The sequence below is a fragment of the Adiantum capillus-veneris genome, chromosome 29, assembly GCF_014529385.1.
Source record: "Adiantum capillus-veneris isolate H3 chromosome 29, ASM1452938v2, whole genome shotgun sequence".
In the NCBI taxonomy this organism is placed as follows: Eukaryota; Viridiplantae; Streptophyta; class Polypodiopsida; order Polypodiales; family Pteridaceae; genus Adiantum; species Adiantum capillus-veneris.
The window spans coordinates 88231986-88259396 of NC_140959.1; the positions used below are offsets into that span (position 1 = coordinate 88231986).

The 27411-nt window shown below is 46.8% G+C and overlaps 2 protein-coding genes across 2 annotated transcripts in view; both read left to right on the top strand.

Moving 5' to 3' along the window:
• Positions 1-4691, top strand: part of LOC147419542 (1-phosphatidylinositol-3-phosphate 5-kinase FAB1B-like) — a 62892-nt gene extending 58201 nt beyond the window's left edge. Inside the window, exons 7-12 of the mRNA XM_086505434.1 lie at positions 71-399; positions 485-611; positions 688-846; positions 946-2853; positions 3877-4143; positions 4219-4691. Of these exons, the coding sequence (XP_086361560.1) occupies positions 71-399; positions 485-611; positions 688-846; positions 946-2853; positions 3877-4143; positions 4219-4533 (3105 nt within the window). The 3' untranslated portion in view covers positions 4534-4691. The remainder of the gene's footprint in view (positions 1-70; positions 400-484; positions 612-687; positions 847-945; positions 2854-3876; positions 4144-4218) is intronic.
• Positions 4692-4896: 205 nt separating this feature from the next.
• Positions 4897-27411, top strand: part of LOC147419544 (uncharacterized) — a 58456-nt gene continuing 35941 nt past the window's right edge. The window contains exons 1-6 of the mRNA XM_086505435.1: positions 4897-4948; positions 5038-5124; positions 5203-5284; positions 5606-5829; positions 5960-5988; positions 6270-8588. Of these exons, the coding sequence (XP_086361561.1) occupies positions 5806-5829; positions 5960-5988; positions 6270-6471 (255 nt within the window). The 5' untranslated portion in view covers positions 4897-4948; positions 5038-5124; positions 5203-5284; positions 5606-5805 and the 3' untranslated portion in view covers positions 6472-8588. The remainder of the gene's footprint in view (positions 4949-5037; positions 5125-5202; positions 5285-5605; positions 5830-5959; positions 5989-6269; positions 8589-27411) is intronic.

The window sequence follows — 27411 nt, forward strand, 5'->3', positions numbered from 1 at the left end:
TAAATTAACTTCTCTACCTCAAAATGACACTACTTTTGCTAACGTCAATGATTTGGAATGTGTATAACAGCATAACGTTTGTGGGTTCTGTGAAGAGACCAGAGATGCACATCTCCATTGCTACATGCATCGGCAAGGCAGCTTGGCCATATCTGTGCGTCATAAGAATCAAGTACTGTCAGGAGAAAGAGAGGGAAAGATATGGATGTGGCACCGATGCTTGAAATGCCCTCGGGTGAATAAGGTGCCACCTGCAACTAACAGACTGTTGATGTCAGATGCAGCTTGGGGTCTATCTTTTGGAAAATTCCTGGAGCTGAGCTTTTCAAATCACGCGGCTGCCAGTAGAATTGCAGCTTGTGGCCACTCCTTGCACAGAGACTGCCTTCGTTTCTATGGGTATGAAAATCTTCATATTCCAATGTGGGCAATTTTTTTCATGTCATTTGGTGGTATTTGAACAGACCTGGTATTGTTTGTGCAGCTTTGGTAGTATGGTTGCCTGCTTTAGATATGCCCCAATCAATGTGCACTCTGTTTACTTGCCTCCATCGAAGCTGGAGTTTAATCATCCAGAACTAGATGAATGGCTACGTAATGAGATAGGAGAGGTACTTTTTCCATGAAGAAGAAAGCTTATGTTTATGTTGTTTGTCTCTTGATACTGAAAGACGTTTTTTTTTTCAGGTTACTGATAAAGGGAAGCTAATTTTTGCAAAGGCTTTTAATACACTTCGTGAGATAGAAGAGAAGGTAGCAACTTCTGGAATTTCAAAAGCGCCAGAAGCTCGAAGACGAATAGCTGAATATGAGGCTACGTTAATACGAGATCAAAAGGCCTTCTTGGTCAGACAATAATGACATTTGAAAATTTCAAAGTGTGATCCTAAAGCTTGCTACTCAGTATTTGCTCATTAATAACATGTGTATAGGTCGTCTTTTCAGGATACTTTACAAAAGGCCGCTCCCATGAGGAAAGAGGCATGTGACTTGTTTGGAGACATATTGGAAATCAATTCAACAAGAAGGGGGTTAGCTGCGTTGTCCCTTGTGTGGAGTCAGCGAATTCAGGTTTTGCAAGCTTCTCTTAAGTTGAATAAAGCTGTCCCCACTTCTAGGTCTGCCAATTTGGATGACCCCTCTATTCTATTGGGAATAAAGGACAAGAGGCCATTTGAGGCTCAGGAAGCTCGCAGCACGCCTATGGGCGACACTACCGTAGTACAAAAATTGGTGGTCGCTTATGTGAATGAGACAATGGGCGAGACATCAATAAAGGCTCAGGACACATTCAGCAATTCTTTGACTGCTGTGGTGGAACTACAGAAATCTGAGGTAGCTCATACAAATGAGTTGACGAGTAACTCTGGAGACTCACCACGTAATGTCTTATCAGGTGGTGAAGATGCCAAACAAAACTTTGAGTTTTCTGCTGAGCTAGAGCCTAGAAATGATTTGGCTCCTCCAAATCTTGTCCTTCGTGATCAGAATATTGATATGACAGAGTTGCCAGCATCTGTAGAAATTGTTGAAGACTTGAACAAACTGCACAGCAGGCCATTGTTAATTGCAGATAATTTACCATCAGTGGAGGGAAGAACCGATCTCAAGATGGGTGAGGAAAATTGTAGTTTTTACTCTCATGTGCTCGAGGAAGATGATCTTCTAGTGCGAAGAACTTTATCTGAAGGGCAATTTCCTGTATTACCTGATCTTTCAGACACTTTTGAAGCAGCGTGGACAGGGAAGGGGCACACTGTTGAAGCCCATGAGGTAAGCATATCATCAACTGGCCAAGAAATTGCATCACAAGGTTCTGGTATAGGATCATCTGTTATGGTTGATGAACCTGTTTCTGCCCAAACTGTTGAGACCGTTTCTGAGGTAGATAAGGATCCCGTTTCAAACTTGACTGCATTGGTGCCTTCCTTGTACGAAGAGGCTATGTCAGGTTCCGAAGGAGTGGTGGCCTGTACTGCCTCTTCAGCTTTAAAAAGTGAGGCTTCAGAGGATTTAGGGTTGGTGGACACTCCCTTCTCAAATTTGTATAGGGCCTACAATAAGGGCTTTCAATATCCATTGAATGGGTCACCTGGATTAGGTTCCCAGTGGCTGTACACTTCATACACCATGATGCTCCCAATTGGTGAAGGGCGAATATTTCTGCCTTTAGGAATTCATGATACTGTTATCCCTGTTTATGATGATGAGCCTACCAGCATAATAGCATACGCTATCACATCTCACCAATACCAAGCTCACTTATCTGATGGTCCATCTGAGAGAGAGAGACTCCGGGAGACAGAGAGAGAAAGTGATGGCAAGAGGGATTTCAAAGAGAGAGATTTAGACTCCTTACCTACAGAGTCTGTGGTGTTCCATCCACTTCAAGTAATGGAAAGCTCTCCTGATCAGAGTGAAACCACTCCCAGGGACAAGACTTTACTTGCAGATGAAATGCCCAATACAGTCTCAAGGGAAAGCTCAAACTTACAATATTCCAAAGCTACTCATGTAAAGGTTTCTTTCACAGATACTGATCCTCAAGGAAGAGTAAAATATATGGTTACTTGCTACTATGCAAAGCAATTTGATGCATTGCGGAAAACATGCTGTTCGGATCAGATGGATTTCATTCGATCACTATGCCGTTGTAAAAAATGGGGTGCACAAGGGGGGAAAAGCAACGTTTTTTTTGCAAAGACAAGGGATGATAGATTTGTCATCAAACAAGTCACGAAGACTGAATTAGAGTCCTTCATTAAGTTTGCTCCTGAATATTTCAAGTATATTTCAGAATCTTTAAAGTCTGGCAGCCCTACATGTCTTGCAAAGATTCTTGGCATATTTCAGGTTAGTGCTTATTTGTCTAATTTAACTTCTTGTTCTTCTTTTTCTTCATGCATTCCCTTGTAGTACTTTCTGCTTTCAGTTAAATTGTGCTACTTTATTTTGTACCTGTGTTTGTCTTTACTTGATAGCCAAAGGACACACCCATGTGCATTGACCTGTCTCATTGGCTGAGTTCGGCCTTTAGAAGACATTATGAAGTGCTCTCTCTCTGATTTGTATCACATTTGTATCACTAGTGATCTGTATCCATCTTTGTATTAGCTTTGTATCAGCTAACCCATTATATCAGCCCTCAGCCCATCACCTCTCCCCACCTATTTCGTTTCAGTTTCAGTTTTTTCAGTTCTTTGTACTTTTTGTACTCAAGACATTGTATTAGATTCACCAATTGTAACTTTTTGGTCTCGTAGGTCACTTTGGCCTCTTGAAGACGTTAATATAACATTTTATTTCATTTCTCTTCTCTCTCTCTCTCTCTCTCTCACACACACACACACACACACACACACACACACACACACACACACACACACACACACACACACACACACACACACACACACACACACACACACACACACACACACACACACACACACACACACACACACACACACACACACACACACACACACACACACACACACACACACACACACACACACACACACACACACACACACACACACACACACACACACACACACACACACACACACACACACACACACACACACACACACACACACACACACACACACACACACACACACACACACACACACACACACACACACACACACACACACACACACACACACACACACACACACACACACACACACACACACACACACACACACACACACACACACACACACACACACACACACACACACACACACACACACACACACACACACACACACACACACACACACACACACACACACACACACACACACACACACACACACACTTGTGAGGCCTTGTCATCATCTTTGTGACTGAGCTCTTCTATAGGTGACGATAAAACATGGAAAGGTTGGCAAAGAAGTTCGCATGGATCTTATGGCAATGGAAAATCTTTTGTATGGACGCCATGTGACTCGTCTTTATGACCTGAAAGGTTCTTTGAGGTCTCGCTATAATGCTGATACCACAGGAAAGAACAAGGTTTTACTTGACCAGAACCTTTTGGAGTCAATGTTAAGCAATCCCATCTATATTGGGAATAAGGCTAAGCGTATTTTGGAGAGAGCTGTCTGGAATGACACCTCATTTCTTGCTGTAAGTTTCTGTTTTTACTTTCCAACCTTCAACCATGATTTTTAATTTGGTATTAATTGCAGATTATGTTTGCAGTCTGCGGATGTAATGGATTATTCTCTCCTCGTTGGAGTAGATGAAGAGCGCCGTGAATTGGTGCTGGGTATTATTGACTTCATGAGGCAATATACATGGGATAAGCATTTGGAGACTTGGGTGAAGGCTTCGGGGATCTTGGGTGGTCCAAAGAATGCTACACCAACTGTCATTTCTCCCAAACAATACAAGAAGCGGTTTAGAAAGGCCATGAAAAACTACTTTCTAATGGTGCCTGATCAATGGTCACCTGCTGCTGAGATATTTGGCCCGCCTCATGTTGATTCTGTTGAGAGTTTTCAGTCAACATCTTGAGGTCATTTTTTCAGAAGATGAAAGTCACTGTATATATGTATTTATCCAACATTCAATCCACTATGTTCCAGGGTGGGTTATGGGAAGGCCAACGCAAAGCTGTTAGCTGTCATGTAACATGGATTCGTTCTTAAGAACAGAATTTTGTTTTCCTTGTAGTTTCTCTATTGATTAATCCTCCCATCACAATTTTATAGTGACATGCTTTAACGAAATATGGTACAGTCACAAAAATGTAAACCCCCCCCCCCCCCCATTCCTCCCTTTTTCTTCCCCCCTTTCCACATGTTTTCAGTAATTCTCACAGCCGTTCTTGTTGCTTTTCTCATATGCTAACATGCTTATTGCACAGGTAGAAGAGCCACTCTTGTAGACATATAGGAAGGGAGTTAGCCTCAGCTGGCTTTTTAAAATGGTAAGAAAGGTATTTCAGACGCATCACTGATTTTTCTCTTCTTAAAGCTCTTTCAGGCATATCAGCTTTTTATTGTTATGGTTATGTAGAAAGTGCCATTCCTGCTTGTATAGTTGGAGGCGAGTAGCTCTCAAAGTACAGTTTGTCGTTGTTTCCAGAGGCTTATCAGGAATCAGGTTGTGCTTTGATTGTGCTCGAGTTTAGGATCATTTTGGAGCACATCAGCATATTGATGTTATATTGGTTGTGTGCAGGAATATACTAGCAATTTGATACAATTTTCCAGGGCCTAGCCTCGTGGCTAGCTCCCTTCTTTCTTTGCTCTTGTGGTGTCAGGTAAGATGTGAAGCTGGCATGTGTGCACGCGCACACACACTGATCCTTTCACCCTTCACATTCACACACCCGAGTGCACGAATGCATGCATGCACACACACATTCTCTCTCCCTCTCTCCTACTCTTTTCGGTATGTAGATTGATGAGGTATTGGACTACATTGATAGAGGGGTAGATACTAGATAAAGGGGCATACTTATCGGGCACGCGGACACCAGATAATTCCGATGCCCTGCATAAAGGGCCAATCTGCCCGGGCTGGACATAGCCAGCCGCCGACTGACACTAATGACAACCCCCTTCTGATACTTCATCTCTAGGTGACAAAAGGATCTACACTCTTAGCAACGGCAGTGATTGCAGGACATTGCTCCTCCACTTTCTGTGTCGGTCTTCTCCTCTCCCTCTTGCTCTCTGTGCGCCTCGTCATAGGTGCAACAAGTGGTATCAGAGTCGTGGTTGTCAGCTTGGCCGCAGAGACGACTTTCAGGAACTTCGGAGCTCGAGATTGAGGAGGGAGATGTATGCCTTGATGGAATTGAAGGTGATATACTTGGCACACAGCTCATGAATGTGTTCTCTGTGTGGTTTCTGGAGCTGAAAGGCTTGTAACCGAGAAAATTGTAGCTCTGTGTGTGATATTAAACAATGTGTGTGCTTTGTGTGTACTGCAGGCCATCAATCTGTCAATTGGGCACCACTGGTGAGATTAAGCAGCAGGCAGTGCTGCGGACAATGTGACACACTGTGTGTGTATGTTTACTCAAACAGAGGTAGCGCTGGTTTCTTATTGCCACTGAGCGCTGGAATCTAAGCCATTCAGTAGCGTTGGTTTAATAAAAATCATCAAGTGGCTGTACAGGTCGATTTAAAATAAGGCAGTGCTACTCAAATCCAGACGTAGGTCGCTGGTGGTGACAAGAGTAAAAAATGTTGGAGCTTCCTGTAGGAGCAATGTTTTACCTTAATCCTGGATTCATCTAGGTATATAAAAATGCTAGAGCTTCCTGTAGCAGCAACGTTTTACCTTCATGGACAGTTTGCAGTGGTCAGGTTGCAACAGGTCGCGGTAGCTGGGCAGCAGTGGAGACAGCCTTGGAACTGTAAGTGCAGCCTTGTTAACGATGATTGCGTAGATGCTTTGGTCAACATGCATGCTGGATGCGGTGAATTCCAAAAGGACTAGGGTTTTATTGTGTGAAAAGCGATCGTCTCTTTGGAATGCATCAATGCTCAGCTGATCCGAGCACAGGAGAGTATCGGTTTTGATGCTCTTGTGTGTGCCAGAGTCCAGACGTGAATTATTGCAGGTGATGAATGTATTTGGGATGCCAGAGTGAATGTTCGGCCGGTGGTCACTAAGGACATGCCAGTTTATTGGCTCCTTTCACTATGTAGGAGATGTGTGATGCAGTGGTTGGTTATGATGGTGCTTCTTGTCCAAGAGAGGATGGTTTGATGCAGTAGTTTACCTTGCAGTCCTGGGATGTGTAGTCCTGTTGTGCTTTTGAGATTGCAGCATATTTTTGATACAGCTGTGATGCCTCTCACTATGTCAGCTAGGTTGATATACCGAAAGGTGGAGTTTCCTCCCACGTACGCCAATGGAGGCTGGTCACTCTCATGTTTTCTGTGATCTTGGCCCGGATGATACACGTTTTGTGCAGGATAGATGCATTTTGAATGATATTTTCACTTTCTAGAGGCAGTGGAGTGGGCGAGACAGGTGGGACAGCCAGTGGCTATCATGCTTCTCAATTTTGAGAAGGCATACGATCGAGTGGATTGCAGTTTTCTGAAGGGAACTATGTAGAGGATGGTTGTTCTTTTACAGTGGATTACAGGAGTTGCTGTGCTTTATCGCTCTGCTTCTCGTTCTGTTACTATTAGAGGTCACATTGGGTGGAGGTTTCATCTCTCTCGTTCTGTCCGGCAGGGATGCCCCCTGGCACACCATCTGTTTCTGTTCCTCGCCGCGCCACTTTTCTTGCAAGGCAGGTCTCTACAGTTGTGTGGTCTTGCTATGCCTTTGGATGGCTCACCAGGCTTGCTGGACCAGGAGTATGCAGATGACACGTTGTTTTTTAGTATGATACACATATTTTGGATACTTTATGGGCAATTCTTACTGCCTTTCGTTTGGCCTGGGATGCTCTTATAAACCGGCACAAGTCATTCGGTTTTCTTGTCAAAGTGGACGAGGACTGTCAGTAAGATGCTCTGGTCCATTTCACTTGGTTGTTCCAAGGACAGACTTGCGGATATTTGGGCTTTCATGTTGGCATTGATGTATCGCAGAGCAAGAATTTGAGCCAGTTCTTTAGTCTAAAGGAGGAAGCTTTGCTATTAGTCTTCCTTGCATTTATCTTTGGTTGGCACAGCTTTTATTGTAAATCAGGTACTTCTTGCAACAGCCTGGTTTACTACCTCTTGTATGACTCTCCACCCTAGAGTGATGTCACATTTGCAGCGCTTAGTGTACATCTGTTTTGTTGAGTTGCTCTGATGGCTCTAGAGACACACAACCTGGAGTTCACTGGCACACTGTTATCTTGTCTCGAGAGGAGGGAGGTTTCGGTATTATTGATCCAGATATGCAGAGTAGTGCATCGCTTGCCCGAGGGACAGTGGCCTTTTGTGTAGACTGATGGGGAACCATTTTCTTCCTTTGAGTACACTATTTCCATGAGGAGGTGGATCCCATTGAGGGTGCATCACCCTCCTCACCGTCCACCTTAGTTATAGATTGGTATGACTCGCACATTTCTTTTGCTTTTCGGCTATAGTTTTGGTCATGCATTTGGAGCCTTAGAGTCAGCCGTCGGACATGCTATTTCATGTGGATGCTTGCACATGCAAGATTTTGTGAAAAGGCACTTGGGCTAGGTGCACTGCCCTGACATGCCAGCGATGTACTTTATTGGAGTTGTCCTTTGTTTTTGGGTGTGTCCTTATGCACAACCGGCTTGGAGGGCGGTATGTTGTTTGCTTATCAAGTTCGCATTCATGATGGATTTGTGACGTGGGGGACAATTGCATGGCTTTTGCAATTTCAGGGTCACACACTCTTTTTGAGAGCTTTCCTATGAATTTGGTCTTCTTGTTCGGATTTTTGGGTTACAGACAAGGCACTCTTGGGATTCTGCATTCTACTCAGATTCTGGGATCACAGCCCTCATGACATCGATCACCTTGATGGCCATTTAAATTGAGGTGGTGCATACACTTTGCAGCCAGAGGGATATTCCAGTAGGCTTGTCTAGGGCAGCGGAGCGGTGTAGATACTCTTTTCTTCGGCTATGGGTGAGGTCTTCAATTCTTTTAACACTAGTTTGGTAACCTACCAGGACATAAAAGTGTCCTTTCAGGGTTTTGGAAAAAAAAACTCAATACTCATAGTATATGTGTGAATTTTCAAAAATCCTTACATGAGTTTCAAGCTAAGAACCCATTCCAATTTTGAAAAATAAGTAACATGCGTATCTGTTTATTTCTTGGTCATGACAAGCTTCCAAAGCCAAGGTAGTGCTTCATTTTATCGAAAAAAGCATACTTTCATGGTTACCCCCCTTGTTACACCGCATATAAAATTGTTCATGCTACAAACCTATATTTCCCATGAACTTCAATGGGTTCCTAGTCTTAGTATATGGCTGCTATAGCTCTTAAACTATGTGTATAACTAGATACAAAAAAGTGGCATTTTTTGCATTCTTTTGACCTGTTCTCTGTGTTTGCTTGCCCACGCCTATATTCTGCACTATATAACCTATATATTGATATAGCTTGGTACTTCACCCTCATATTGACACCCAAAATCCATAAAAGACATGGAAACATGCCTTACTATGATCATTCTAGACACAACCACGACACAAAAATTGCGATAATAAAAAAATTGGAAATAACTGCAATAATGAAAAAAAAATTGGTTTACACATTGTGGCCATCCTAGCCTCCTTGAAAAATAGCTATTTATGCCCAAATCGGTTTGTATGCCTAGATATGGACCTAAGCTAGAAGTTTATAATGTTCATTGGATGTAGTGACCAATACTAAACATAATACATTTCTAATCCAAAATGAGTGTGATTTTGGTAAAGTGGAATTTTCTTTCCGACTTGTATTTTTAGCTCTTTGGGTTATTAGGTTTCCCAAAACTCGAGAAAGAAGCCTTAGATAGTTATGAGACTATTTGCACAATGAAAACTACCTTTGTATAGCATAAACATATCCAAAAAATTCATGAAAGTGTAATTTTTTTTCTCTAAATCAGCATGGCAAATTTTTGAGAATAGGCAATAACTTTGAATATATACGCTTGTCATGCCTTAGAAATATTAGAAAACCATTAGAATGGCGAAAAATAATTATGCAACACCCTAGAAGCCACTTAGAGCCGTTCAAGGGTGGTCTATGGCTAATTTTATGGAAAATGGTAAAAAAAAGCACACGTTTTTTTTGGGACAGTTTAGGTTGGAAAATCCTTGTTAGATACAATGTTAAAGGTGAAATCAATAGCCTAAAAAAAATCCAAGTTTTTTTCAGTTCATAAGCTATCTTTATGAATATCAAACATTCGAAAACGAAATTAGCATCTCTTACAATAATTCTAGGAAATTGCTTGGTTAACAGGATATAAAAGTGTCCAAGGACATAAAAGTGTCCTGTTACCAATCTAGTGTCAAGTTTGGATCAAGGTCATATTACCTCACATTATGTACTTCCTCAATGGTTTATTTTGCATTATGGATTATGTGGAAGGTCCGTTCTGCTCAGATTTTGGGATCACAGCCTTCACCGACATCGATTACCTTGACAGTCATTTGGACCGAGGTGTTGCATACTCTTCGCAGCCAAGGGGATACTCTAGTAGGCTTGTCTAGGGCAGTGGAGCGGTGTAGATACTCTTTCTTCGCCTATGGGTGAGGTCTTCAATTCTTTTAAGTTTGGATCAAGGTCATATCACCTCCCATTATGTACTTCCTCAATGGTTTATTTTGCATTCTTCCTATATGCCATCTCGATGTATAGATAGCGCTCATGCTGTACTCTACGTTTTGTACTTCTTTTGGGTGACATGCTATTGAGCCTCCTAAGAGGTCTCTTTGTAAGTAGCATACAACAACTCTTTCTGTGTGTGCGCGCACGCGCGCAGAGAGAGAGAGAGAGAGAGAGAGAGAGAGAGAGAGAGAGAGAGAGAGAGAGAAATGAAATGAAATGAAAGGTTATATTAACGTCTTCGAAAGGCCAAAATGACCTATGAGACCAAAAAGTTACAATTGGTGAATCTGATATCATACATGAGGACGGAAATTACAAAGAACTAACACTAATACAAAAAAACCCTAAGGAAAAAAAGGAAATGAATCTGAGGCTGATTCAGGATTGAGATGAGATCGGGGGGGAGGTGGGTTCAAATGAAATCTCTGATCGGTCCCTGTCGAATCTCATCAACCTCCTCCATAGTCAGTACTCTAGTTGGGCGTCTTGCATGTCGAGCTAGGGTGATCTGTATCTTCTGCTGTAGCCTTCGTCGGTGATGGGAGACCCCCCGAGGTCGTAGGGCGTCTAGGTCTGCCTAGCTTAGTGGCTCGGTTGAGCAGTGTACCTCTAGTGTGGGTGGGCTTTGAGATCTGTTGTCATGACTGCTCCTCTGGCTCTCCCCTGGCTGGCGTAAAGAAATCTGTGATTCGTCTCTGAGACTGTCTTTCACCTGATGTCCTCAGCAAGCTCTCCCTAAGTTTGCGCAGCTCTAGCAGGAACAATCCGAGACATCTCTGGTCCTTGTATCCCATGACTCTAGAGAAAGGTCCGAAACCTTCTCTGAACAGGCAGTGGAAGCGGCCGCGTATCTCGTAGTACGATGGGCAATGGCATGTGTAATGCAGCTCTGTCTCTGGCTTTGAGTTACATAGGTGACATATCCTGGCCCCTGCTGGCACCCCCCAAAAACGGACAGTCTCGATGTGGAGTTGATGTGAGGATGCGCGTATCTGCCCAATAGTGCATCGTATCCCATGAGATAAGTGCGTATCCATGTATGCAAGCCTAGTCACAAACTGTCCTCCGTGAGTTGGAGAAGATGCTCTCTGTAGAAGGCCATCTTCGTGCCCAACTCCCGTGTCGGTTGTATCCATGTGCTCCTAGTATCTAGCTGAATCAAATCTTGACGTATGAGTCTGGTGATCTCTGTTCGTGTGAATGACAGGGAGGGTGCATCCAGGGAGTATTGAAACGGAGGCAATCTATCCATGTTGAAACCATGTGACCGAAACCATGTTGTCATCTGTCCATACCAACATGCTGTATCGCCTTGTAGCGCTAGTTGTCGAGATGACTTCAGGGCAAGCTGAGCGTATCTGTCCCTGGGGAGATCCCATAGACCGCGTATAAAGGATAGTGATCTAGTCAATGCCTCCACCAGGAGGGGTGAGGCCGCTAGCTCGGCTCGGATAATCTCATGCGGCACTGAGGCCTTAGCCCGGATCATTCGGGCGATCATAAAGACCAGAGGCCTCTCCATACGTCTCCATCCATATGTGTTGCCAGATCTCCCATGGTGGTCTACTGAGGGTCCCCATACCTGAACTCGATAGAGCATAGCTGAAGTTACTAGAGTGTCAAAAAGCCAGAGAGCTTTGCTCGCGGTTCCTGAAACTGAACCTCTGACACATCCTCTCCGGTCCTCCCAAGGCTGCATATGCTCTCGTCAGTCTAGTCTCTAATGCTCTTCAGTGAAAACACTGGCCCACCGAAGACTACCCCAAGATAAGTATATGCATCTATGTACTCCACAGTCTCCTGGCCGTACGTAAATGTGGGTGCTAACCTCCCGACCCGTTGTGGTGTGGTGTTGAATACCATATCCTTGGTTTTCCCCAGGTTGACAGACAATCCACTGCCACGAGCAAATGTATGCAAAGCATCCAAATGACGTTGCATCCCCTCTGGAGAGTCAAAAATTATCACAATATCATCAGCATATAGTAGCAACGGAATCCATGTCCCTGCTAGTTCAGCCCCTGTGTCTCCTTGACACTCTACATAGTCCGAAAACTCATCCACATACATCCCAACAAGAGTCGGGGATAGGGGGCATCCCTGCTTTACTCCAATAGTGGAGTGGACCATGTCAGGCATTCCCTGAGTGGTGCGTACCCGCCCCATCACTGTGCTGTATAGAGCCAGAATACCCCATATTAGCTCTGTAGGCACACCCATGTCCTGTAGTCTGCGTATAAATCTGGCTGTCGACACTGTGTCAAAAGCTTTGCGGAAATCGACAAAGCTACAATTGAAAATAGGCACAATCGTAGACATACTCCAAGTCTCAGGAAAGCCTTCATACATGGCTCAATTAAACATCATCGCCAGGAGCTCTGCGAGCATATCCATAGCATGGATGAAGTGCTCTGCTACCAAACCATCATGATCATGTGCTCTCCTAGTCTTCATCCTGTCAATGGCTTTCCTTACCCTCTCGGCAGTAAAGAAAGAACATGTCTTCGGGCATGTCTCTAATGGGTCTGGCAAAGGTGGTTGCCTTGATGCTGTATAGAGAAATGTGGCATATTCCCCCCATGTCTCAGTGGAGATGACCGCTGGTGGTGATGAATGCTCGTGGAATAGCCTCCATGCTTCACCTGAGTCTTGACTCATAAATAGCTGATACAGATCCTGCTCTAGCTGAGACAGGTAAGCCCTTTTCTTTCGTCGCACTAGGCGTCGAAAGATAACCGTGACTGTCTATGTGTGGTAATACCCATGAGACCAAAAAGTTACAATGCGGTGAATCTGATACAATGTTTAAGTACGGAAAATAAAAAGAAAAGGTTATGATACGAGCAGGGAAGGGGTGAGAGTAGTGAATGAGGGCTATAATGACACAATGTGGGTATGTGTGGTACAAGATGAGCAGGGTGAAGAGTCCTCAAAAGAGCTAAATCACAGGAGATTTATCAGAGGAGAGAGAGAGAGAGAGAGAGAGAGAGAGAGAGAGAGAGAGAGAGAGAGAGAGAGAGAGAGAGAGAGAGAGAAAGAAAGAGAGAAAAAAAGCTTTATTAACGTCTTCGAAAGGCCGAACTCGACCTATGAGACAATATTATATACATGTGTTGATGCTCTAGGCATCGGAAAATAAAAAAAGGGTACAAACTGAAATGAGCCTATACTATGCAAGAGGGTGTGGTAGGGTGGTGCATGTGGTGTACAATGTATAGTGTGGGTCCTCGTGTCGAGGTGTGCTCACGCATCATCAGGCTCAACTAGGGGCTGCAAGGTGATACCACCATGAGATGATCGGGAGGGTATCTAAAAACAAGCAACATATGTAGGGTAGAGAATGTGGTACATCGGTGGTGGCCTGCTCAGGTATCTCTGGAATGCTGGATCTCCTGGTGTTGGTACATGACTCTGCTCTAGATACTGATGGTGTAAGGTTAGTATCCTCGAGATCTCCCTCTGGTGACACCCATGTGTCCTGTATCCTGGGAGCCTCGGTCTCCGACGTGCCCTCTGAGACTCTGCCTGCAGAAGGGTAAGCCCTCTACTCTGTGTAGGTAGTGTGGGGGGGTCTGGTCCTGCTCGTCGGAAAAACTGTGTGATGGTAGTCTGTGTCCTGCTATCCTGACTCTGGCGTGGCTGTAACAGCTGCTCTCGAACCTTTAGAGCCGCAACTAGGAACTGGCCAAACCTCCTCTGCTCTCGGCCTATCATATGCTGCTGTAATGAGTCTCCAATGCCATATCTCTCTCTCAGCTCTGTATATGCTGGGCATCTCATGACAAAATGCTCCTCACTCTCCACCTCCGTCTGGCAAATCCGGCATGTACGCTCCTCTTGTGGTATGCCTCTGGCTCTGCCACTCTCAATCTCTAGCTGATGTGATGACACTCGGAGCTGGCCAATGTTGATCCGAAATCGGTGTGGCATGTACTCTTGCATGCATGATGGAATCTCAATGAATCCCTGCTCTGAGAACCTCAGAAAATGCTCATAGTAATATAGCATTTTAGGAGGTAGGGTGTCTGTGGGTCTGCGCCATGTCCTCTGAATATATGTATGCCATGTCTCCTGTCTGATGACCCTATTCCGCTCAGAGCGTGAGAGGGTATAGGTCGGGGCCTGGGTGTCATACTGGAGTGGTGGTAGTCTATCAATATCAAAACCGCGCTGAGCTAGCCAATCTCTTGTCTGGGCATACCATGAGCTAGTGTCCCCTGCCTGTGCCATCTCTCTAGATGCAATGAAGGCTCTATGAGAGATCCTATCTGGATCCATATCTTTGAATCTGCGAAGAAGGCAAACAGTCTGAAAGAGTGCCTCTACCAACATCTGTGGTGCAGCCAGCTCAGGTCTAATAATGTCGTGTGGAACTGATGGCTTGCTGCGAATCATCCTGGAGATCATAATAATCTGTGGCCTCTCTATCTGTGTCCATACTGAGTCTGCCAGTCCTGGTCCCCAAATGGCCGAGGCATACATGAGTGCAGGTGTGACCAGTGTGTCAAAGAGCCACCCCTTCGTCCGGGGCTTCTGGAAGTGGGCCTGGTGGCACTGTCTCTCCATCAGAGCTAGTGATGCGTATCCTCTGGTAAGTCTATCTTTGGCTGCCTGTGTCATGCAGAAGGTCCCTGATGCTGTGGTGAATGTAACCCCCAGATATACATATGAGCCTGTCACCTCTATATCCCCTCCAGCTACTGTAAATCTACTCTGTCGGCGAATTTGAGCCGATGTATGAAATATGAGAACCTTGGTCTTGCCAAGGTTCACCGTGAGTCCTCTCTGTGCGCAGAAATCATCCAGGGCCTGCAAATGTAGTTGTAGTCCCTTTGCCGTCTCTGACATCAAGACAATATCATCTGCATATAAGAGTATGTGTACAGTAGTCCCTGCAATATCCACACCCTCTCCACCCCTGTGCAAGATGAAGAATACAATCTCGTGAATGTATAGACCAAAGAGTGTAGGTGATAGGGGGCAACCTTGTTTCACACCAATGGTGCTCACAAGGGTGTCAGATAATCCACCCGAGCATCTCACTCTGCCAGATACATGCTCATACAATGCATAGATCCCCCATGCCATCTCCTCTCCAATCCCAAGCGCAGCCAGACATCGGAAAAGTCTCTCTCTAGGTACTGTGTCAAATGCTTTGCGGAAGTTAACGAAGCTGCAATATAATCTCCTCTTCCTCACCCGTGTCTGGTCGATCAGACAACGAAGGGTGAAGATATGATCAATAGTAGAGAAAGCTCGGCGGAAGCCTGCCTGTCCTGGTGTCCTCATACCCTCTCCCTCTGCTAGAGAACTGAGCTCCTCCTCTAAAACCGCGCCATATAGTTTGGCCAGTATAGGACCAATCATGATAGTGCGATATGTGCTAGGATCCATGGCATCCCCAGATTTGTGGATAGGCACGATGGTGTGCGCTGTCCACGACTCTGGGAATCCCTCTGAAAGCGCGCGGTTGAAGAGGTGGGCAATGAGTGGTGCCAATGCATCACAACCATATATAAGATGCTCTGCTTGTAGGCCTGCCTGATCTCTAGCCCTCCCATGCTGTAGGTGGGATATAGCTTTCTTCACCATGTGGGTGGTGAAGAAAGTAGATGATGTGGGTCGGGTAGCCGATGGCGTAGGTATGGGTGGCTGTCCTGGGATCTCGTATAAGCTCTCGGCATATCTGTGCCATGCCGCTGGGTCCTGAATAGGAGTGGATGGCGTGGGAGGTCTGATCCGACGCCATGCCTCAGCACTATTCTTGCTCATGAGTAAATGATAGATGTCCCAATACTGGTGCTCCTCCCACTCCCGTCTTTTACGACGGGTAAGTGTCTGCATCTTGCGCTGAGCCTGGCGATGTGTAATCTCCCCTCTGATCTCCAGTATATGTAGGTGTCTGTGTAGATCTCGACATTCTTCGTCGTACCACCTGTTTTGTGGCATAGTGCCAGTGCGTGGAGGGTGTGTGTGTATGCGATGTGGGAAACTTTGAGTGGCTGACTCGTGTAAGATGGATGTAATGTGTGTGGTGAGTGTGTCCAGAGGGGCTGTGGGGTCTAAGTGTATAAGGTGCTCATGCAGGTGATGTATATAAACAGGAGTGAGCTCATGAGTGAAAGAAATGGTAGTGTAAGTGTGAGGGGGGGAGGCGGGGGGGTCAGCAAGCTGTGTAGCAAAAAGGGAGAATGTGAGATAAGTATGGCCCGCCCCTATCGGTGTGCGTGCAACGCTGAAGGAGTGTATAAGCTCTGCTGTCTGGGTAGAGCCCAACAAATAGTCTACTGTGCTCTCTCCGCCACTGCGTGGGAAGCAAGTGAATCCCCCAGAATCTGGCCACCTCGCCATCCCGTTATAAATAACGAGATGGTGCTTGCTGCCAAGCTCAAGAAGGTGTCTGCCATATCCAGTGTTGTCCTGTCCCCCATTTGCAGACACTACTCACCCCCATGTCCTCTGCATCAAGTGCCCTCATGATCTCCGGCTGCTCCATATCATAGATCTCACACTGTCGGCTCTGTGTCCTCCCGTTGAAGTCCCCCATGAGGAGGACTTCCCCGAGTGATGTGTAGTGAGAAATGTCCTCCGACAGTCGGGAGTAGGGGTCCTGGATAGCATATCGTGATCCATGTGGTGAAAAGTAGCATATGGCAATGTATAGCCCTCTCTCGTGGGTGAGCTCTAGCCGTACCCACATATAGCATGCCTCCTCGTCTCTACTCATCACCTGTATCCGGTTGTGTAAGCTCTGTTTGAATAGTATGGCCACCCCTCCTGACCCCCGAGCTGTACTCTGTCTGGTGATGGTCCTGTAAGTTGACTCCCACTGGAATCCTGTGACTACAGGTAGTCCTCTCTCTGGGCTCTCATGTGTCTCCGTAAAACATACAAAGTCATGCTCACTGATGATCTCCTCTAGGCGCTCCGGATGTGTCCATATAGAACCATTGCAGTTCTAGACTGCCCCTCTGAGTGGTGTCTCCTGTGCTAGTGTATGTGTCTCATAGGTCCCGAATCCCTATGAGATTGGGCGGCCGTCGATGAAGATTCTACCATCTCGAAAGAAGGCCTTTTTACCTTCTTTCCGTGCCTGAAGGACCCTGGGCATGCATGATTTCCCGTGCTCGATCTGCATCCTAGTGAGGTCCTCGTCCATAAAGATATGGCCGCCTTGGAGGTCTCGTAAGAGCACCCTTTTGCGAAAAAAGGTGGTGCGGTTCTCATCTCCTCGTAACTGCATGATCAACGGGCGAGCTCGAGTGGTGTCACGGCCGGCTCGCCATGCCTTTGTAAAAGGCATAGTCTCTTTGTAGCCTAGTTGGCTACAAAGCTCTCGTGCATCCTCCTCTGCTGAAGGTCCCTCTTTAAGGCCAGTGATCCTAACATTGTGTTTCCTCATCTGGCGCAATCGCTCCTCCTCGAGAGTAAGCTGAACCCTCAAGTGCTCTCCCATGTGAACCTCCTCGCATACCTCCTTCTTGATATTCTTTTTAACTACTTCCACCCATCCCCATTGTTTGGCCTCCATTTCTGTCTGGATCTCTTCTTTGATGTCTGCTTTCCATTTATTTTTGATCTCTACTTCTATGTCTTCGAAGCTCAAGATTTCCCCCTCTTCCCTCGAGATCCGGAGGTGGTTGATGCTTTCTTGTATACGGTGTATCTCCGTGTTGGAGGTGTCACGGAGTTCTTCGAATGCTTTCTTCCAGGCCTCCTTTTCTTCTGTGAGGCCTCTGATGTTATCCTCCATCTGCTTCATCTTTTCCGTCATCCTCCTTACTTCGGCGTTCAGTGCCTTGTCCGCATCTTTCTTGGCCTGTGTGATAGCTCCGGCTATCATGTCCTCCACTTCTTTCCTGTCAAGAGGTGCCATGGTCGAGCTCGAGGAGGCGAGGCTGAGCGCACGGGAAGCCTAGTGTTTACAGCCCAGACAGATCGAGGAGATCCGGACCCGAGAACGTCGAGCTGCTGAGGATACCCTGAGCATATAGACATGCACATATCCCTAGTAATAGAGCCCTATCCACCCCCATAAATCCCATCATTCACCATAAGTTTTTTTTTCTTTTTTTTTTGTACGAGTTTAAAGTGTTTTATCTTTTCCAATAGACAGAGGACATACACACATGGATACCTGATTTGTCTCATAGGCCTTCGACCTCACATAGACATTAAAAGCTCTCTCTCTCTCTCTGCGGTGGAGTGGCGGGGCCTGACATTATCTCAGCATGCTGAAGAGTCACTCCCCTCGGTGGATCTGGAAGTGGAGGGGGCGTAGCCCTCTAGAAGAAGTCTGTAAGCTGTGACTGTCCCCCCCCCTCCCATTGGGTCTGTAGGTGGCTGCAGAAGTGTACCCTATGCCTTTGTATCTCTAGCAAGTAGCGTCCCAGCTGTCTCTGATCTTGAGAGTGCATGATCTTGCAGAGGGTAGATTGCCCTCTGAATAGTGATTCGTATCGACCTCTCAAATCAACATAAGCTCTATATCTACAAACAAAATGCTTCTCACTCTCCACCTCCTCTCTGCATACTCGACAGTCTCTCTCCTTTTTGGGAATGTCATGAGCTCGCCCCACCATGATCTCTAGTCCTTGTGATGATACTCAGAGGTGACCAATTGCCACACGTGAGCTGTGGCATGTAGGTGACCATATAGCGTGGTTGCTGTATGAACCCGTCCTCCGGTATGGTAAGAAAATGATCTCTATAGTGTTACATCTCCCGTTGAAGGGGAGATGTGATCCAAGTCTGTTTGATACTTAGTTGCCAGAGATCTTGTCGGAGCACTATGATTCTCTCACTATGTGAGAGATGAAGCTGGGGTGAGTCGGGGTCGTACTGGAAAGGTGGCAAACTCTCAAGATCAAGGCCATGTGCTCCGAACCATGCTCTAACCTGTGTGTACCATGCTCTATCGTACCCAGACTTTGCTATATGTATAGATAACTCCAGTGCTCGCCGTGTGAGTCTGTCAGCCGGGAGCTCTCTCACTCTGGATAAAGCAGACCGTCTGAAAGAGTACCTCTACTACCATTGGGGGGGGGGGGGGGGGGGGGGGGGGGGGGGGGGTTAGCAAGCTCTGCCCTGATGATGACGTGTGGCATTGTGTGCTCGCCTTGAAATAGGCGAGAAATCACATAGATCTGTGGTCTCTCAATCCGTGCCCACTGGCTATTTGTCAATCCGGGTGCCCACACTGCTCTTGCATATGTTAGGCTGGAGTGACTAATGTATCAAATAGCTACCCCTTTTGTGCTGGGCTCTTGAGAGTGTGCTTGATGGCATCTCCTCTCTAGCATTGCCAATACTGCATATCCTTGGGTGAGTCTGTCAGTGGCGGCCTATGCCATGTAGAAGTGTCCCTGTCTGCTAGTGCATGTGATTCCCAGATAGACGTAGGAAGTGACCACCTCTAGTGGTCCTCCTGCTTTTGTAAATGTGGTTGCTCGTCGGAATGATTTGGAGGTGTGGAAGATCATGACCTTGGTCTTCCCAAGGTTCACTGTCAACCCCCAGTCTGTACAAGACTCATCCAAGGCGCTCAAGTGGCTCTGTAGGCCCCCTCGTGACTCTGAAATCAATACAATGTCATCAACATATAGCATAATGTGGACTAGAGTACCTGCTAGGTCAGCTCCTGCCCCTCCCGTGTAGGATGGAGTCGGAGATTTCGTGTATGTAGAATCCAAAGAGGGTCGGGGAGAGGGGGCATCCTTGCTTAACACCAATGGTGCTAGCAATAGACTCTGATAGGCCGCCTGGACAATGAACTCTCCCGATCACTCTCTCATAGAGAGCATAGATGGTCCATATCGTCTCTGATGGTATCCCCAGACTCCGAGGGCACCGAAAGAGCCTCTCCCGTGGGACTGTGTCAAACGCTTTGCGGAAATCCACAAAGCAGTAGTAAAGCTTCTTCTTCCGCACCTTTGCCCCATCAATGAGGGAGCGCAAAATGAATATATGGTCGATGGTGGAGAAGGGTTACCTGGAGAAGGGTTACCTGAACCCTGCCTGGCCAGGAGCCCATAGACCCTGAGTCTCCCCGTATGAACTAAGCTCAGCCTCTAGTATTGCCCCATGTAGTTCGGCCATTGTATGGCTAATCATGATAGTCCTGTAATTCCCTGTGTCTCCAGATTTGTGGATTGGCACAATGGTGTGCCTGGTCCACTCCTTTGGGAAGCCCTTTCCTATAGCCTGGTTGAATACATGTGCAATCAACGGGGCTATCGTGGTGGCTGTGTGAATGAGGTGCTTACTCTGTAATCCTTTATGAGCTGGTGATTGGCGGTGCCGTAGGTGGTGAATGGCCTTCCTGACCATCTCTGTTGTGAGGGAGGAAGAGCTCGTGGGTTGAGGCCCGTGTGGTTGTGGAATTTGAGGCTGGCTCGACACCTCATAGAGTCTTTCTGCATAATCATGCCATACCTGTGGATCCTCAATAGGAGTGGTCGGTTGTGGCTCTTGAAGGGTGCACCATGCTGTGGCATTGTCCATGCTCATGAACAAGTGGTATAGCTCTAGCTTCTTCTTCCGCACCTTTGCCCCATCAATGAGGGAGCGCAAAATGAAGATATGGTCGATGGTGGAGAAGGGTTGCCTGGCCCTGCTTGGCCAGGAGCCCATAGACCCTGAGTCTCCCTGTATGAACTAAGCTCAGCCTCTAGTATTGTCCCATATAGTTTGGCCATTGTATGGCCAATAATGATAGTCCAGTAATTCCTTGTGTCTCCAGATTTGTGGATTGGCACAATGGTGTGCCTGGTCCACTCCTTTGGGAAGCCCTTTCCTATAGCCTGGTTGAATACATGTGCAATCAACGAGGCTATCGTGGCGGCTGCGTAAATGAGGTGCTTACTTTGTAATCCTTTATGATCTGGTGATTGGCGGTGCCGTAGGCAGTGAATGGCCTTTCTGACCATCTCTGCTGTGAAGGAGGAAGAGCTCGTGGGTTGAGGCCCGTGTGGTTGTGGAATTTGAGGCTGGCTTGACACCTCATAGAGTCTTCATGCATAATCATGCCATACCTGTGGATCCTCAATAGGAGTGGTCGGTTGTGGCTCTTGAAGGGTGCACCATGCTGTGGCATTGTCCATGCTCATGAACAAGTGGTATAGCTCTAGCTCCTGTGCCTTCTCGAAAGCTCGTCGCTTTCGGTGCATCTTCAGCTGGCGTGTGGCCTCTCGATCAGTGAGCTCGCCAAGGGTCCGTTGCGCGCACAACCGGCGGTAGAGGTCTTTGCGCTCAATATCATACCAACGGCTCTATGGCATAGTCCCTTGGGGGGGGGGGAGAGTGTGGCTTGCATTGGTGGTGTGCGGAAAAGAGCTAATGGCTGATGTGTGAAGAACATATGTGATGTGGGAGGCAAGCGTAGGTAGTGGTGTGGAGGGGTGGAGTAAAAGGAGTCCCTTCTCGACCTCTGTAGAGTATAAGGGGGCTAGCTCATGTGTGAAATAAATGGATTGTGGGGTGTGGGGTGCGTGCTGTGGATGTGAAGGCGTGTGGCGTCACTAGTGAGGGAGAGTGAAAGATAGGTGTGGTCGGCTCCAATTGGTATGGGTGGGATGGTGAAAGAGCTAAGTAGGTGGGTGGCCTCTCTGGATCCCATGATGTAATCCACGGTACTCCCTCTACCGGTTGTAACTCCATGTGCTATGCACGTCAGCCCTCCTGAAGTGGGCCATTGTGCCATCCCATCATAAATCACGAGATAGTGCTGAGAGCTTAATCTGAGCAAACGATGGCCATACTCTGTAATGTGAGTTGTGTCTGCTGAATCTCTCATGGTGGCCTCCTCTTGTGTGGTGAATAGTGCCACCTGGTCCTTTGTGTCGTATGTCTCACACTTGTTTCCGTATGTCTTGGCATTGAAGTCTCCCATAAGGAAGATTTCCCCTAGTGTAGAGTACTCCATAATTTCATATGACAGGCATGTGTATGGGGTTGACCTCTCTTCCCCCTCCCCTTCCGTTTTTGTGGAAGCAAATTTGGAGTCTGAGAGGGTGAAGTACCAGAGAGCAATGTAGATAGTCCTTAATGTCTCACACTGGTTCCGGCATGTCCTGGGATTGAAGTCTCCCATAAGGAAGATTTCCCCTAGTGTAGAGTACTCCATAATCTCATATGGCAGGCATGTGTATGGGGATGATCTCCTCCCCCTCCCCTTCCGTCTCTATGGTAGCAAATCTGGAGTCTGAGAGGGTGAAGTAGCAGAGAGCAATGTAGATAGCCCTGTCTCGTGATAGCATAAAGCGGATCCAAAGGTAACGGGCCTATGGGTCCTGTGCAACAATTTGTATCTTGCTTTGGAGTCCCTGTCTGAAAAGTATAGCCATCCCTCTCGACCCCTCTGTAGCGTGCTGGCGAGTACTCCCTCGATGTGAAGACTCCCCGTGAAAGCAATGGATCCTCGATAGGCTCCGCTCTGGGCTCTCATGTGTCTATGTCAGAAAAATGAGGTCCCGTCCTCTCATCACCTCCTCAAGCCTCTCCATATGTGTCCATAGATCCCCGTTGCAATTCCAAACCGCGAAGTGGATCTCCTCATATGTCCCACAGGCCGTGAGTCCCTATGCGATGGTCTTGCCATCAATGATGACCCTACCATCGCAATATACCGTCTTCTGCCCTTCTTTACGAGCTTTCTTGACTCTAGGCATGCATGCTCGACGATGGTCTTGTTGCATCTTTGTGAGGTCGTCGTCAAGGTAGATAGGACCCTCTAGCCCTCTTAGGATAACCCTCTTTCGGATGAAGGATGTTTGAGACTCCTCGGAGGTGAATTGGAGGATGAGGTCTCTTTTCTGTAAGTCTTTGTCGGCTCTCCAAGCTTTGGAGAAGGGTAGCTCCTCTTCTTCCTTGTACGCGAGTTTTGTGCATAGGGATTTGCCATCGCCATCCGGTGTGGATCCCTCTTCTTCTTTTATGCCAGTCATTCGTACATTGAGATGACGGGCTAGTATCGCAAGGTCTGATGATCTGTTTGGACAACAAAATCAGCACCTAAGAGGTAGTGCTTCCAGCTAGAAAGTGCATGAATCACGGCCAAGAGCTCTTTCTCATAGACTTGCATAGTCCTCTCTGGCCCTTGCAAAATTCGGCTTTCATAAGCTACTACCCGTCCATCTTGCATTAGCACTGCTCCGATGCTACTGCCACACGCGTCACACTAGACCACAAATGACTTCCTGAGATCTGGCAAAACAATAACTGGATCTGAAGTCAACTTTTCCTTTAAGAGACTAAAAGCTGAAATCTCTTTTTGGGTCCATCTGAAAGTGACCTCTTTCTTTTGCAATGCGTGAAGAGGTGATGCTATCTCTGCAAAATTTCTGATAAACCTTCTATAGTAGGAACACAATCCCAAGAAGCTTCTGACATCGTGCACAGTCTTCAAGTCTGGCCATGTCTTGATAGCTTCGACCTTTGCGGGATCCATTCTAACACCATCCTTTGAGACTATGTGGCCCAGAAAGTGAATCTCTTCGAGGAAGAATTCACTTTTCTTAGGATTGACAAGTAACCTGTGACTGCGCAGCTCTTCGAACACAATGGTCAAGTGACGCCTATGCTCCTCTTCATTCTTCGAATACACTATCATGTCATCGAAGAATGTTCCAACAAACTGTTGATGCGAGCGGAAAATCCGGTCCATCATTCTGTTGAACGTGGCAGGAGCATTTGTTAGCCCAAACGGCATCACTAGAAACTCATAAAGACCAAATGTCGTTCTAAACGCAGTCTTGTGCACATCCTCTGGCCTTATACGAATCTGATGGTACCCACTCTTAAGGTCTATCCTACTGAAAATTGCAGCACCCTCTAAACGATCGAGAATATCATCAATGCGAGGAATAGGAAACCTATTCTTGATGGTATTCTTATTCAACGCACGGTAATCAATACACATGCGCCATGAGCCATCCTTCTTCTGCACTAGGAGCACTGGGGAGCAAAAGGGTGAAGAACTAGGCTGAATCAGCCCCTTCTCTAATAACTCCTCAACCTGGCCCATAATCTCTTTCTGCTGCGCCGCACTAACCTTGTAGGGAGGTCTATTTGGCGGGCTACACCCTGGCACCAAATCTATCCGATGGTCCTCAGGTCTCTCTGGCGGCAATTGCGACGGTAATGAATTAGAAAAACAGTCACTAAACTTTTGCAAAAATGCTGACCTTTCTTTATCTAACACAGATAAATTTGACTGATCACTATCTGAGACATCACTTGCAAAAATCAAATACATAGAAAGATGATTCTTTATTACAGAAGTGATAGCAGAAGCAGATACAATAGGGACTGACTCTCCTTTAAGCTTTACATCCAAGATGTGAGTTTTGCCCCTATGCTGTACAGTGATCTTTTTGTTGTAGGCATCCAAGACTCCATGCACTCGGAACATCCACGGGATCCCCTACAAGGCATCACAACCTTCCAGCGGCATGATGTAAAACTCTTCAGTGTCCACATACGACTGAATATGCAGACGCAGTTTTCCAATGATGGGAGTAACACACTCTGAGTGGCCAGGACATGCCAACCCTGCCTCTACTGTGTACCCCATCTCTTCAGCTCTAATGCCCAGCTTCATAGCTAACTCTGGTGAGATAAAGTTGGCTTTGGCACCTGGATCAAAGAAGATGAGTGCCGTTTGATCCCTAACTTTACCCCATGCCCTGCATAACTCACTGGCATCTGTGCTGGGCCTGTCACCCACCATGTCTGGCACTAAACCTACCGTGGGTTTTGGCTTCTTGCCTTTCTGATCTTCTTTATCCTCTGAGTCAGCTGGCCTTTTCCTTCGTGGACAATTGATAGAAAAGTGACCAGGCTGCTCGCATATAAAGCATTTGTTCTCAGCCATTAGGACCTTCTTTTCCCCGAGCGACTTGCGCACAAAAGGCTTCCTTTTCTGTTTCTTTGCCTGCGCTCCAGAAGTCCCGACTGAATCCTTGTCTTTGATGGCCTTTTTTTGACCACCGTGACGCATCAGGAGCCGTTTTCACAAAGGGCTTCTTCGCTGAATTTTTATTTTGCTGCCCTCCTTTATCACTGCTCGGAAATCCACTGTCCTCTCCTTTCAACAAGGCAAGACCAGTGTTCGCAACTTCCATAAGCTGAGTAAGGGTAGCCACTCTATTCTTTGTACAGTAATCACGTAGCCCTTTAGGCAGCCCACAACAATACTTCTCTATCTGCTCTGTCAATGGCACAAATCTGTTGGAGGTCACTGAGAGTAATGCTTTACAAAACCTCCTATTGTACTCCAGCAAGCTCTTGCACGAAGCTGCCGTAAGCTGGTGCCAATCTGTCAGGACATCGGCTTCAAATTCATTTGATAGCCAAGCAGATGCAAACATTTGCTTGAAGTAAACCCAAGTGGCGGGTGCCTGTCCTTGCATTAACAATGTCGTCCACCATGTAAGCGCATTGTCCTTTAAGAAAGTGGCAGCTTTCCTAACCTTCGAGGCCTCTGTAAAATTCCCTCCCGCATAAGCTGTATCAAACTGCTGGAGGAAAGTGAGTGCCTTTGTCTTGTCCTCGAAACCACTGAAGGTACTGAACTTTACCGCTGCACCACCTTCTTTGTAAGCCTTCGGCTTCTCTAGTGCCCCCAAATTGTCATACGGAATGGTATGCAACATGGGCACTGTACTAGGCATCATCGGCACGTGTTGGCCATTCACATTTTGCGTCAGAGGTGCGATATCTGGCTGCTGTCCAGAAAAGCCAGCCATGCCAAAATGACCCTGTGGCACCCCAAACTGACCCTGGTTGCAGTGGAAACCTTGCTGCATGCCGATACTACCATACATGGGGTTTGGCATGATGCCTTGCATACCCCCGAACACTGTTCCTGGCATGTACGGCTGACTTCCAGACGCATAACCAGCCATACTTTGGAACACTGATCCACCCCCGAAATACCTAGGATGTACCGTGGGTGGTGGAAAAACTGAGTGCATAGCCTCGTATCCAGCTCCCTGTCCATTCAAGACAGCATGCTGGCTCTGAAAGGTGGCGGGCTGAATTGGCATAACCTGTGGAATAGGCGTTCTAGCCACCTGTTCAAGCACGGGAGGAACCTGCTTTGGAGCCCTCGACTCCGCAACATGCGAGTGTTCCCTTTCCTCCTGTGCCACATGAAGTACCTGGGCTTGAGCATCAACAAGCTCCGTACGCGGCGTAGGTTGCCTATTTTGCTGTTGCACTGGTGGCGCTTGCAAGCATTCCATAAACCTCGGATTCTGCACCAGCTACGAAAAGACATTCACCGCGGCAACTAACTGAGTCTTGAACGCATCATCCTCAAGTTGCCCTGTCATAAAGCCCTGTACTACTGGAGGGACATTCACGTTGACAGGAGGTACAGACTGACGTGGCCGTGAGCTCTCGCCAATCTCAAAAACTATAGGAATCTCCTGCCTGTCCTTTGAAGAGGAACCCTCTTCCATAATTCCCTTCCCCTTGTCGGCCATAGTGTCATCCCCGTGTTACCGCACTGTGGGTCTTTACCCTGAACAATCCAGGCTCACTCTTTGAGGAAAAAGTGATTGAGGTCCCGACGACGGAACCATGAAACCGGCCCGTAGGGCGGTAGGCGTTGGCTTTCACCCGAAATTCTTTACTTTAGACATACACACACAGAGCACTTGCAAAGGAGACCTGTAACGGGAATTAACACTTAATCACACACACGGCTCGGAAGATAGAATGCTCCGAGCAGACGCCGACAACCTGTAGGCCCCAAAATTGGCGCCCCTTTCGGTATTTCTTTATTCTTTAGGAGGGTAAAGTACAAAGAAGAGTCCTGGGAATCCTTTGACTGTAGCCCACTAGATACCGCCTGTTTTGGCCAAATTTCGGCAGCATAACAGCTCGAAAACTTACGCGAAACCAATTCCCCTGCTGGAACTCGCTTCTACTCGCGTATACCCTCTGATTCCTGTCCAAAAACAGTAAATTCAGCACGCTGTATTTACTGGTTTTTGCCCTGTTTTCAGCCCCAAACAGTCCCCTAACTGTCCTCTGCCAGTGGGGCACGATTCCCAATGGTCCTGGCGTCCGTATGGCTGAAAAACAGTAAAATTACAGCACATACACAACGCTGATT